Source organism: Aspergillus lentulus, assembly GCF_001445615.1.
Source record: "Aspergillus lentulus DNA, contig: Alt04, strain: IFM 54703, whole genome shotgun sequence".
NCBI classification, from domain to species: domain Eukaryota; kingdom Fungi; phylum Ascomycota; class Eurotiomycetes; order Eurotiales; family Aspergillaceae; genus Aspergillus; species Aspergillus lentulus.
This window is the reverse complement of record NW_028322122.1, coordinates 285444-298130: the sequence shown is the minus strand read 5'-3', so window position 1 is coordinate 298130 and position 12687 is coordinate 285444. Positions and strand designations below refer to the sequence as shown.

At 50.2% G+C, this 12687-nt stretch overlaps 5 protein-coding genes across 5 annotated transcripts; 2 read left to right on the top strand and 3 right to left on the bottom strand.

The window, feature by feature from the left end:
• Positions 1-581: 581 nt before the first annotated feature.
• On the top strand, positions 582-1454 carry ALT_1389 (oxygenase MpaB family protein; the record flags this gene model as incomplete). Its single annotated transcript, XM_033563754.2, has 1 exon — positions 582-1454. One exon carries the CDS (start codon positions 582-584, stop codon positions 1452-1454), a length of 873 nt encoding a protein of 290 aa, XP_033419645.2.
• A 188-nt stretch (positions 1455-1642) lies between these two features.
• ALT_1388 (uncharacterized protein) lies at positions 1643-2100 on the bottom strand (the record flags this gene model as incomplete). Its single annotated transcript, XM_033563755.2, has 2 exons — positions 1643-1696; positions 1744-2100. The coding sequence occupies 2 exons, from the start codon at positions 2098-2100 to the stop codon at positions 1643-1645; spliced, it is 411 nt and encodes a 136-aa protein (XP_033419646.2).
• Positions 2101-3274: 1174 nt separating this feature from the next.
• On the bottom strand, positions 3275-3896 carry ALT_1387 (uncharacterized protein; the record flags this gene model as incomplete). Its single annotated transcript, XM_033563756.1, has 2 exons — positions 3275-3728; positions 3781-3896. The coding sequence occupies 2 exons, from the start codon at positions 3894-3896 to the stop codon at positions 3275-3277; spliced, it is 570 nt and encodes a 189-aa protein (XP_033419647.1).
• Positions 3897-8288: 4392 nt separating this feature from the next.
• On the bottom strand, positions 8289-9591 carry ALT_1386 (amphiphysin; the record flags this gene model as incomplete). The annotated part of the gene is made up of 2 exons (XM_033563758.2): positions 8289-9337; positions 9408-9591. 2 exons carry the CDS (start codon positions 9589-9591, stop codon positions 8289-8291), a joined length of 1233 nt encoding a protein of 410 aa, XP_033419649.2.
• Positions 9592-10720: 1129 nt separating this feature from the next.
• Positions 10721-12494, top strand: ALT_1385 (IscS subfamily cysteine desulfurase; the record flags this gene model as incomplete). Its single annotated transcript, XM_033563759.2, has 2 exons — positions 10721-11851; positions 12072-12494. 2 exons carry the CDS (start codon positions 10721-10723, stop codon positions 12492-12494), a joined length of 1554 nt encoding a protein of 517 aa, XP_033419650.2.
• Positions 12495-12687: the final 193 nt, after the last annotated feature.

The window sequence follows — 12687 nt, the reverse complement described above, 5'->3', positions numbered from 1 at the left end:
AGACTTAAGCCCTTTTAGGGGGTTCCCTCCGCATGATCGGCACTGCGACTTCGGCGATCTCCCCCTGCAGCCAATCCCGGCGATTGATTAACAGTTCACATGCGGCCATTGGGATAACGATCATCGCAGACTATTAAACAACCGCGGTTGCTAGCTCATTACTGATAAAACCTCGTCAGATGGATGGTGGGGAACAGTACGAAAGTGGCTTCATTGTCGGGTTGTTTCGACTCAAGCTTTGGCCGCAAGTGCCACAGACGCTGGACAAGCCCGAAAGTTGGGGAAGAGGAACTCTGTCCCGGTTAGGGGGTAAATATGCGGGGTTGATAATATGACGAAAATTGTCGGATGCGAAGCATGGGCAACTGCAGCGGTCTGCATGTGGTCGGATCTTTTCATCATTGAGCTGAGATGATGAAAGTGATGAAAAGCGTGTGGAAGCGTTGAAGATCGGATGGGGCATCCGGTGTCTCCTAATTCCACAGTGAAATCTCCCAATCCTTGCAGCAAGTCCATCACTCAACACAGGGAAAGAAGACGTCTGGCATAATTATTCTGGATAGGGAACTAACGACATCAAAATGTCCCTCGACGAAACGCTCCCCGAAGAAAAGCCACAAACACCCACCGCCAACAGCATCAAGTCAGAAACTTATCCTCTCGATGCGCTGGATAACCTCGAAATCCTCCCCCAAATCCTCCAAGAGGGCATCCTCTTCGCTGGATCAGGAACAGCGCTTCTTCTCCAAGCAGCCACGCCCGAGATTCGCAACGATCACGACAAGGCCACCAACAGCCCCAATCTAGCCACCGAGCTAGGCGATGCCTTGCAAGCAATGCTAAGCTACTTCTCCTGCCTGGTCTTTGGTACCCGGGAGGAGAAGAAGACGCTGCTGGAGATGCTTAATCGAGGCCAGCCTCCTCTCCGCGGCAGCGAGCACTATTACGCCGCGGCGCCCGATGTCCAGCTCTGGATCGCGGCGACGCTCTACGCCACGGCAACAGATTTCTACCAGCGCATCTACGGCCGGGTAGACTACCGGACGGCCGAAAAGGCGTACGCGGAGTTTGGTTTTCTCATCCACACTCTGGGCCTGCCCTCAGGTGTCTGGCCCGAGACGCGCCAGAAGTTCTGGAAGTACTGGGACGACCGCATCGAGCGGTTGACGGTCACGCCGGACGCGAACAAGTTCGCCAAGGATCTACTGCATGACAAGGCTGTGCCGCGGTGGGTGCAGATGCTGAAGCCGTTTCTGCGGGTGGTGACGATCGAGATGCTGCCGCCGAGACTGCGAGAGGAGTATGGGCTCAAGTCTACAATGGGGACGCGGGGGTTGTACCGGAGCACGATGGGGTTTTCGAATGCGGTGTATCCTGCGCTGCCAGTGTCGATGCGGTCTTATCCGTTGCGATATTATCTGAATGAGTTGAGGAAACATTTGAATGTTGGTTAACGTTATTCTGTATACTCCATGAATCTACATTATAAATTTTATCCTCTGCACAGCTTTCGAGTAAGAGAAACAAGACATCGATGCAATTGTATCATCCCATTTTACAATAATCAATCGAAAATCACTGTATATGCATATTTTAAATACCCATGAATTCATCACTCATATATACCCAGACTCCATACCAACTACGTCAACGAAGCCAACAACCCACCCAGCAACTTCTCCACAGCCGAAACCAGCTACAACTGTCAGCATCAACCTCAAGAAACTCGAAAAAGGAACATACCGGCGTCGCATCTCCAATCAACGTCGACGTCTCATTCACAAAGTTCGCCGTCAACAGCGAGTGCGCATTATCAATCACATCCTGGAGCTTGTTGACATTATCTCCTGAAAGCAACTTGGCGATGTTGGATGGGTTGTCCCCGCCCAAAAGCACGGCGCCGCCTTTGACGATGGTTTGCAGGTCGTTGAGCGTGTCCTCGCTTAGGAGCTCTTTGACACCGTTGAGGATGGTGGGGAGTTCGGAGAGGAGGCCACCGCCGGTGGATTGGGGGGCTGGTGCGGCTACTGGGTTGGGGTTGGGGTTGGGGTTGGCGAGGGCGAGGGGGAGGAGAGGGAGGAGGAGAGTTGAGAGACGCATATTGTTATGTTGTTGTTATTGATAGAAGGAAGATGTGTCTGAAGACAGTAGATACTCTCGAGCAGAGGTAAGTATATGTATTGCTATCTCCTGTTAATTAACTATCTCGGATACGAGGCCTCAGTTGCAAGAAACAAGCATCATGATTACCCCGCTATCTACTGTCCAGCTCCATCGCCATCAGCTTCATCAAATGCGATGGGGCTATCTAGTAGTCCATGGAGTTCTGGAGTAAATCCCCGATTTGACATGTCTTAGTCCCAACCAGAGTCTAGCCCTGCACCCGTGGATCTGGACAATTACCTCCGAGGCTGTAGATTTCACTCAGCCTTCACTTCGTGTTATCAAGCCAACCTAGAAGTAAATAGATAATGATGCCCAGTTTCTCGATATTCATGTGATGCGAATGCGCAGTGTTCAGTCCTCTCCGCTTCTCCAGCCTCCAACTCCACTCCCCACAGTGGCCCCCGTGCCGCAATGCATTCCCTTTTGGGTAGCTTGATGCCCGGTCCCTGGATGATGTGGAGATAAACCCCAAGCATTGTTTGAATACCTCTCAGATAGATTAATGATTCAGGGTCTTTGAGCCACATACGTAGACATGTTAATCTTTATTCAGGCCCGGTCTGGTCGGTTGAGTTCATACAGTTGGATGCGCGGTCTGGTAGGCTTTTCGAGTGGATTCGACCAGGGTGAGCTACTTCGGCTAAAGCACTGAGACTGTTGATCGCTGACAATCTGAGTGTAGAGCCACTTAGGGACCTCGGGTTTAGACACTCATGTGAATCTGTCTACCTCGCTATTCTTTCCATGAATGGACACGATCTCAACTATCATATTCTATCTAGCACAGAATAAACCACTGTCTCAGTCATCGCTCCATATGCCCAATTCAATTATCTACCTTGTCGTAGTCGTAATACAAGCCCGTATGTCTTATCAAGAGCGCATGACTTCTCCGCATCCCCACTAAAGCTTAACCGAAGAGCTATTATACCCGTGGATATTCGGTAAAACATGTCATCTCATTAGTCTACCCAATAAACGAGGCATCCAGACTAGTTCAAGTCATCACATCGTCCATAATCCGTACTTTCGTATCATCGCCACTCGTTCCTTGATTTTTCAGACATCCATCAATTTGGCCCGCTGATCACATTCATTCGGTCGTCCCTCACAGCACCAACGCCAGCCCCAAAACGCCCATACCGACTCCCCCCGCCATCAACACGCCAGTCGGCCTCGCCGCAGCAGCCATCCCTTTCGACGTAGACGTTGCTCCCCCCGCAGACGCGCCCGTCTCCGTCGCTGTCCCCGTAGCAGACGCAGTAGCCGCAGTCTGATATGCCAGGCCTGTGGTAGCCGTCAACGCGCCCTCGGAGATCTGGCTCTTCACCACGGACAGGTAACTCTGGACATCGCTGGGAAGACTGGCGTACCAGGCGGGTGTACTTCCGGCCTTGAACTGGCTGGCGAGAGCGCTGCGCTGAGACGGGATGACGAGTTCCATTAGTACCGAGGGGGGTAGTGCGGTGATGACCTCTGGGATGAGGGAGCGAGGGGGTGGGGAGATGTTGTCAAGGTTGGCGGTTTTGGTGGGCAGGGTGAAGTTGAAGTTTAGGGATTGTCTGGTGGGTTGTTAGTTGTAGAAGCTCCGAAAATCAAGAAGGCTAGACTCACAAGGCATTTCCGAGGGAGGACCAGTTGGCAAGGTCGCTGGATAGAGCTTGGGAGTCACTCTGGGGAGCTGCGAGGGCTGTGGTAAGGAGGAGGGAAAACCAGGTTGTGACTCTCATTTTGGAATTATAGATTCAAGTTTGAGGGATAGGAAGAGATTAGGAGAATGGATGATGGAATGAAAATGAAAACCAGAGGGTGATATATAAGACGCTCTTCATGCAAGCTAGTATGGAGCAGCCTTCAGATACGAGATCCGACTGGTGGAGACGGACAACTGCTGTAGTGCTTGTCAAGGCTTGTGACGATGATCAGTGACTTCATCTTGTTGCTAAAGACTATGACGGGCTCGCTTAAGCGTTTGCTGCCTTATTCACTATTTCTACCTTTGATCGTTGCAGTGAGGCTGTTGCTTGCGTGTAAAGGCAGTCAATAAAGAATGATTCTCTCATTGTATCTAGTGAATGATTACTACCCCTCCCTGGATAGTATAAATTGACTGCTCTGCTCCCTTCTTATTTCTGCTTGCTCTTGATTCTGAATATATTCTTCAACTTACACAAAACCACTATATATCTTCTGGTTGTCTCTGCAATGATTTGATCTTCTATACATATCATATTCCATGGCTTGACTGAGAGAGCTATCAATCACCATCCCGCAGGCATCCCAATTGGCACCTTTAGACCCGACAATCCAGACCCAACGTGGCGTCGACTAAGGTAGTTTACGCCAGACTTGACAAATGGGCCAAGCCCTACCTATGTCTATCCTCACTGGCCATCGACGGCGGAACCTATAGACATCCGACCCAATCCACCCGCAACCATTCCAAGCGATCAGTGGCTGTCGATCACTCAGGAATATTCCAAGACGTCGCAAAGTTGACTATTAACACGTTCACTCGATGGGTGTTCCACCCAACTGGCCAGGCTGAGCCCAGATGGCAGGCCGGTATACCCTCCGCAATGGAACAGGCCAGATGCCCCACCCTTCCGAAGGGCTGAGAAACGAATTTAGGCATTAAAAACCATGATTGACAAAAGTTGTCCCTGATAAGTTGCAAAGCCATGGAGAAAGACCAACCATAGGAAAAAGAGGTTATTCTTTTAGATATCCGATCCGGAGACAGATAGTGTAGAGGTATAGCCATTGACCTTCATTTTCTCCCTAACATAACGCAAGAGACTCTGATCTAACATTTTCATGTCCATAGATAATATCTGACAAGTTTTTCTACAATACTACATACGAATCAACAATGAGACCTCGATCAGCACGCTTAAGCTTGAAAAGGGCAAGACTTGTGCCGCGGCTCTGGTCCCAGTCGACTGGCGAATGCAAGGCGAAGATGCCTCCAGAAACCTTGGAAGTACTTGCTGGACAATGATCTGATTGTCCCATGCCCTCGTGCTCTCCCTGAGTACTACTGGACAGCGGGATTTAACTGCTGAAAACCCACAGTCTTCGCACAGAAAGTGTGTGAGGCACCCTGATTCCGACGAAGTTGAGCGAACCGATGCCGTACTGGACAAAAGTTAATTCATCTCAGCTGATGGAGGTATCTTCTGCAATCTGACTATAAAGTGGTTGTTGAACAGGTACATAGCACCTGGGATGAGATCATGAACAACCATGGAAAACCACATGGATCCAAAGAGTTACCAGATCTACCGGTATGACGCAGACCGAGAAAATGTTGATAGCCCGCGTTCATGTCTTCATCGAGATCCGTCGAATCCGGGGCCAGTGATACCAATATCGCCTGCATACTCCAAGCCTCCTCCACGGCACCAGCCGCGTGTACGACCAGCTTCCCCTGCTACCTGAACATCTAGAAGTAATCAGGCTTCGGCCCGCCAAGAGGAGTGATGATCCGGGCATGCAGTGCTCGGATCTGATGGATTGGTAAGACAGGGTTGCGGTTTCGGCTCTGTCTTGCATACATGTCTCGTTGTACACCTTGGAGATTATGCGGGCCGGCTGTGGAAGTGCCTTCGTAAAGCATCGGTCGGGCTCAAAGCTGGCCTGCCCGATTGAGTGGTCGCAGTCCATGACAGGCTGGTCGTCGAAGACAAGTACGGGCGAGGGGACCATGACATTATTGCACACGTTGACCCTTCTATCAGTCTGCTGGACCCAATAGAGATATGTCCACAACACCTATATGCCGCCGTTGCGGCGCCACTTTCAGTCAATCTTCAAACTTGTCTCCACCGTCAACAAGGTCATTCTTGTATGTCGTATTGAACTTCGATCTGGAGGGGCCTGTCTTTTAGCTACTAAATAAGGCACCCTACTTGGCTGTGTCAATTACCTACGTCGGGCTGGAATGGATGCCGGCGACGAGATGGCACGACTGGCAATAAGGATCTACACGGAACGAAACGAGGCCTGCCATGCAGAGATTAGATTGGGAAATCCCAATATCGCCAGCGACTTGCAGCCACTGGTCACTCAAGGCTTCGCCTTGGGAGCAGGATGGACGGATCAGATCCCAATCGGGAACCGCCATACGCGCTGCTCGTCCACTTCGACCGGTACGATAGGCCTACTTATCAAGACGTTGACGGGCATAAGATCGCGCCGGTCTTCCGGTCTAAGCGAGAATTTGCTTGAGGGAATATCCCCTGCGCACGTACACAGTTTCCAATTATGGTGGTATACGCTATGACTGTCAATAAGTCCCAAGGGATCACCGTCTCCCAGGCTGTTCTCAATATCCCCGGTCATGATTTTAGTCCAGGCCTGACCCACGTTCCAGTCTCCTATGGAGACAATGCTGAGACCTAAATCTTGTGCCTAGGGAACCTGTCAGCGTCGGCAAAGGCCCAATTAGGACTGAGAGTCCTCTGGCTCGGAACATGAGGATGACAGTCGTCGGGATTCTGTGTTCTTCTTCTCAGAATACATAACACCGACCACAAACTACCCCGAAAGAAGGAAGGAATGGATATACAAGAGTACATGGATTTCCCCTCAGCGGCGAGGAACGTTACCTGGAACCAGCAGACCTGACTCGAACACAAAACCGGCTATACCAGATACCCGGATAAATTCAAGAGCATCAACAACAGCAGCAGCAGCAGTCAAGAAATTTCTAAGGAGACTCAATTCCTTTGGAATAACAAGCAACAATAGCCAGCATGACTTAGAAGTGCCTAGGACCGGAACAGCTGCAAAGCTCGAGGCTATAATAGGGGACCATCCACAGAGAGTTTACCCAGATGACCTAGTGGTTATTCCAGATGAGGAACAATTCTCTATCTTTGTTTACTTCACACTTACGGCGCCAGTCAGGGGCATCTAGAGGAAGGGGATTTATGTACTAATGCAGCGGAGAAATGCAGCGTTAGTTCTAGTTGATTCACATGCCCATTTCAGGGCTTAACCCTTGAGGTAGATGACTGGGATGATAATAACATTATCGCCAAAGGTAGAAGGGCTTCAAAAGCACTTGCGCTCGTTGGCTTCACCCGACACATGCCCGGATGGTACAACCCTCCAATTCCCAATCACCAGCCCCTGGGGACCGTCCGTCTTTCTCATGCCGCGCACGCATATTGCGGTAGCTCTCTTGGGCCATCTAGCCTGGGATGAACACGGCGTCATGGGCGGGTTAAATCTGTTGTTTACGCGTCCACCTTTCGTACTACAATCGATGCTTGCAACACGATAGCGAGTTGAGCTATCGATGGAAATTCCAACTTTACGCCGAGGTCTACGGCTGCATTTCGTGAAGTGACCCGGACATCGAGGAGTGCAATGGGTCTAGATGTCGATATCATGGGGAGACGTCATTTCCGCCGTCGGAGCTGTCTTGAAGATGTTAGTCAAGTAGATAATCACCAAATGGCCCGATGTGTTTGCACGGTCTCCTTGTTTTGTTGCTATGAGGATGTCAAGAAAGTGAACGACTACTCATGTCGGATATCGTAGATGATCTGCACTTGCATTTCAGGAAGTATCCAGCGGAGGTGAGAGTAAGGACTACCCGTGGGATAGGCGTTCGCTGAATTAGCATGCGGAAATGGCTTCTGTGGAACCTCCAGTGTCCGCACTTGCACCGTACGTTGATGGACCCTTCTTCGCCACGGTACTGATCCACAGATTGCTGCATACTCCGAATACAGGAGTCTCCGAACGCCAGTTTTGTCGTTCCATGGGAGTCCAAACATAGTTGAATAGAATGCCTTTGGGCGTGATTGGGGCGTAAGAATAGCCTAGGACTATTTACAAGCAAAGAGACTATATCTTCATGCACGCGACGCTCTATGACAGCAAGTAGGGAGATGAATAGAGAACACGACGTAAAGATTGACGATGCTGCTGGAGCTGAAAGCCAAAGAAATTGTGCAAAGGAACCCCACAGCTCATTTAGAGCCGTCGTTAATAGAGAACAGCATCAAAAGGGGGAAGATATGAATATTGTGACAGGAGCGCTGAAAGTGGTAAAAATATATGCTAACGCAACTGGACATAATTTGCTGTGGTGAAAAGAAAGTTAGTCTTTAACGCAGAAAGAAGAACAGTGGATGGAACTGACCTGGGAACTGGCCCTCTCGTCCATCAACTCTACCAGTCCACCACTCGTTCTGGTTGTCCGTCCGCTGGATAATCTCAATCACGTCGCCCGCAGAGAAGCTGAGATCACCATGCGCCTGTGCTTCGTAGTCATACAAGGCTGTAACCGTCTCGACTGTCGCACCGAATCGAGCGGGCTTGGGCTTGGGTGGCGGAGGCGCTGGCTTGGCCTTGGCAGCCGCAACAGTACTTGCAGAGGCCGAATAGGGTGGAGGAGGGTTGTCAGTCTCCTCGGTGCGATTCGTGCGGGCGAATGTGCTCTTGCTCTCGTACGCCATCTTGTCCTTGCCGGGCGGTGTGAACTTGGAGGGTTGTCGGCCCAGACCCTTCGTCTTGAAATGGACGATGGTAAGTGCTTCTGCCCGTTCTTTGACGTCACCTCGCTTCTTCTCGAATGCCTCCTCGACATCCAGAGTTAAATCGAAATAGGCGATATTCATGCCCTGCATTTTCTCATGCAGTGTGTAGAAGACATTCAGCTGCATGTAGTAGAACGACTGAAACAGCGGGCGGATGAACTCGGCTTCGAGAGCAAAGAGTTTGGGTAGCTCATCTTTGAGCAGGTCGTTGTAGTAGTTGTACTCCTGCGTGGCCTGCTCCACGTCATTCTCCGCTTTATAGAGGGCCTTCTCATCCTTCAGCGACTTATCCTTCTTCTCCTGCAGTTTCTTCAACGTGCTGCGGTGTCGATCGTAGTCCAGCTTCTTGTGATCTCGCTTCACCGCTACCTTCCGAATCACCTTGATCACCTCCAGCAGTTGATTTGCCGGACTCACAATGCGAGTCTCAATCAACTCTAGCTCCGGCGCAAGTGACTCTTGTAGGTCGCGGACAATCGCTTCGTATTCCTCGCAAGCTCGAATTCCTTCCGGGTTGCCCTCAATGGTGTATGAGCTCGGGTCCGAGGCGCGACCGGAGATGGGTTTATATAACTCTGTCATGGCTTTGGAGAATTCGATCTGGTGATTCAACATGCCTGTGTGATCATTAGTCCATCTTCCTATCCAGACCTTGCTCAACAAAATCGCCTCCAATCAAATCAGTACCATTAATAGCTTCAAAATATTTCCTCGACTCATCATGGAGCTTCTTCGTCTCCTTTTCAAGTTCTTGAAATCGTCGCTCGGCATCTTGATAAATCGGATCCTTGGTGTGTTCGCCAATATTGAACCGCGCTTTGAATTGCTGCGGTGCGCGAACAATGCTCTTCTGGAAACCCTTCAAACTCATCTCGGTGTTCCTGGTGGAGCGGTCTCTTCTGTAGGTCCTGGGCGGAAGTGCTCGGTATAGACAACGATGGCGATCTAGGTGTGTTTGAGATGTTGCTAGGGGGATAAAGGACGAGGGTCTCAGGGAGTAGCAAAGAAAGAGTGATATTAGAGCGAGAAATGGCTCAGTAGTGAGGAGTGGGGGGAAAGCGACCTTCTTGTTGCTTGGAGTGGATTTGCAGCCTTCAGCCCAGCCCAATATACTAGTGGTTCGTCTGCTCGGCGCTGTGGCTGAGCTATGACATAGGATGCTGTTGAGGTAAGTGTGGCTGAGAGGTACCAGGAACGTAGGATTCTCTTAGTATTTGGTACAATAAAATGATCAATAGGGTATAGCAATAAGTTTAAATGAAATTCGAGACTAATCTGAGACCAATTTTCTTTTGATCATTTGTGCACCGTGGTATGATGAAGTCATACATGTTCCTTGTGACTGAACATACCGATTGATCGAGTGTGGCGCAGCCGACGGAGAACCACACCGAATGCCGGAGTCTCCCCTAGGAGCTGGTTTAGGCACCGGTTATTCAGGCTTGGTGTTCCTTTGGCTTGAATCTAACTTGTGCTACAACATTAGGCATCACTATAGTGATCTGTATCATAACGACCAGATGGTGCATAATAATGCTCTAACAATCTCCGAGTACGGAGTACATCTGAGAATATCTCTGACATACTACTCTTCTCCAAATATTAGACGGAGAGTAAACAACCGCGGGGTAATCGCGTTTCGCCGTACCCTGCCTTTCTTCCCCACAGAAGTTAATAAGAGATCTTCCCTCCCCAATCTGCTCACTTGATGACAAAATATGGATATGCTGCCCATTTGACAATTATATACCCTGACAAAACGATACTTCGGACAATAGAATGGTCCGCAGAATATGGCTGATATTCCGGTGGAAAAGACCGAGCGAATTCACCGAGCTATCTGATTGCTCCGCTCCGATCGGGCTTAGCGGCAATGATATAACCGGACCCAAACCTTTTTCTCACTCGTACGAATTCGCGCCTTTCTCCTTAGCTGTCATCCACTCTGCTATCAACAGACCATCAAGCCATTAATGGTACGGTTGAGCAACATCTAAATCATGTCTAGCGTTACACCATCTGCCTTGAGACAGGCATCTCGTGCCTATGCTCGTCGACTCTCGTCGACTCAGCATGGCTCCCTGGCGACCGCGTCCTTCCCCAGACGGGCGCTCGCCACCTCCGGTGGTGCAGCTTCGAGACGGACATATGTTACCGAGACCAAAGCTGGAAACGCTCAGGTCTCGATCGACACGGCCATCAAACAGGAGCAGAAGAACTTCATCAAGCAGACAGGTCTTCAGCCTGGAAAGGTCGAACTTCCCGCCTCTGGCGTCTCCGGAGATGCTTCGATGAGTCCCTCTGCGGGTATTTTGAAACAAGCAACTGTTATGGATCAGGGGACACGGCCCATCTATTTGGATATGCAGGCTACTACGCCGCTTGACCCTCGTGTTCTCGACGCTATGCTTCCCTATCTCACCGGTATCTACGGAAATCCGCATTCCAGGACTCACGCGTATGGTTGGGAGTCGGAGAAGGCTGTCGAACAAGCCAGAGAACATATTGCGAAATTGATTGGGGCGGATCCAAAGGAGATCATCTTCACGAGCGGCGCCACCGAAAGTAACAACATGAGCATCAAGGGTGTGGCCAGATTCTTTGGTCGTTCCGGCAAGAAGAAGCACATTATCACGACGCAGACTGAGCACAAGTGTGTATTGGACAGCTGCCGGCATCTTCAAGATGAGGGATTTGAAGTCACATATTTGCCCGTTCAAAATAACGGATTGATCCGGATGGAGGATCTCGAGGCGGCCATGCGACCCGACACAGCTCTGGTCAGCATCATGGCCGTCAACAATGAAATTGGTGTGATTCAACCCATGGAAGAGATCGGAAAGCTCTGCCGTGCGAAGAAGATTTTCTTCCACACTGATGCTGCCCAGGCAGTCGGCAAGATCCCCTTGGATGTCAACAAGCTGAACATCGATTTGATGTCTATCTCCAGCCACAAGATTTATGGCCCCAAGGGTATTGGTGCTTGCTATGTTCGACGCAGACCCAGGGTTCGTCTTGAGCCCATCATCTCCGGTGGTGGACAGGAACGAGGATTGCGCAGTGGCACGCTCGCACCTCACTTGGTTGTTGGCTTCGGCGAGGCTTGCCGCATCGCCAGTCAAGATATGGATGTGAGTTATTTTCTTTCATAGTCCTATGTCCTTTGGATGATTGTCGACGGGGATTATATATTGCATGAGTTTCTCGGACACCATGACGGTAGCTTCATACCTTTGGTATGTTGTCATGGCTGCATGACGTACATCGCAGGGGTAATGAGTCGACCGCTACTGAACATCTCGCTATGACTTCATCGATGCTTTGAATTGTTTATACTAATGTATCGAGCAGTATGATAGGAAGCACGTTGAACGGCTGTCGAAGCGTCTGCTGGATGGACTTCTGGCGATGGAACACACCACGCTCAATGGAGATGCTGAGCGCCATTACCCTGGATGCGTCAACGTCTCGTTCGCTTATATTGAGGGCGAGTCCCTTCTGATGGCTCTGAAGGACATTGCTCTGTCGTCGGGTAGTGCCTGTACCTCTGCCTCGCTGGAGCCCAGCTACGTCCTTCGTGCGTTGGGCAGCAGTGACGAGAGCGCTCACAGCAGTATTCGTTTTGGTATTGGACGGTTCACAACAGATAATGAGATCGACTACGTCCTCAAGGCTGTTCAGGATCGTGTCCATTTCCTCCGAGAGCTGAGTCCTTTGTGGGAATTGGTCCAGGAGGGCATTGATCTGAACACCATCCAATGGAGTCAGCATTAAAATCTCTCTTATGGTTTACCTCCTCCTTTCCAGGATGACCACGCGAAGTCTGTCCATTAATTCATCATTTGCAAATTATCGCACTCGGGACGGCGTTGGGTTGGCATGTAACAATATGAGATTGATGACGGAACTTGATCCATTTTAAATAATCTGTACAGAATTGAGTAATGAGCTACTCCAGCCTCGCGGG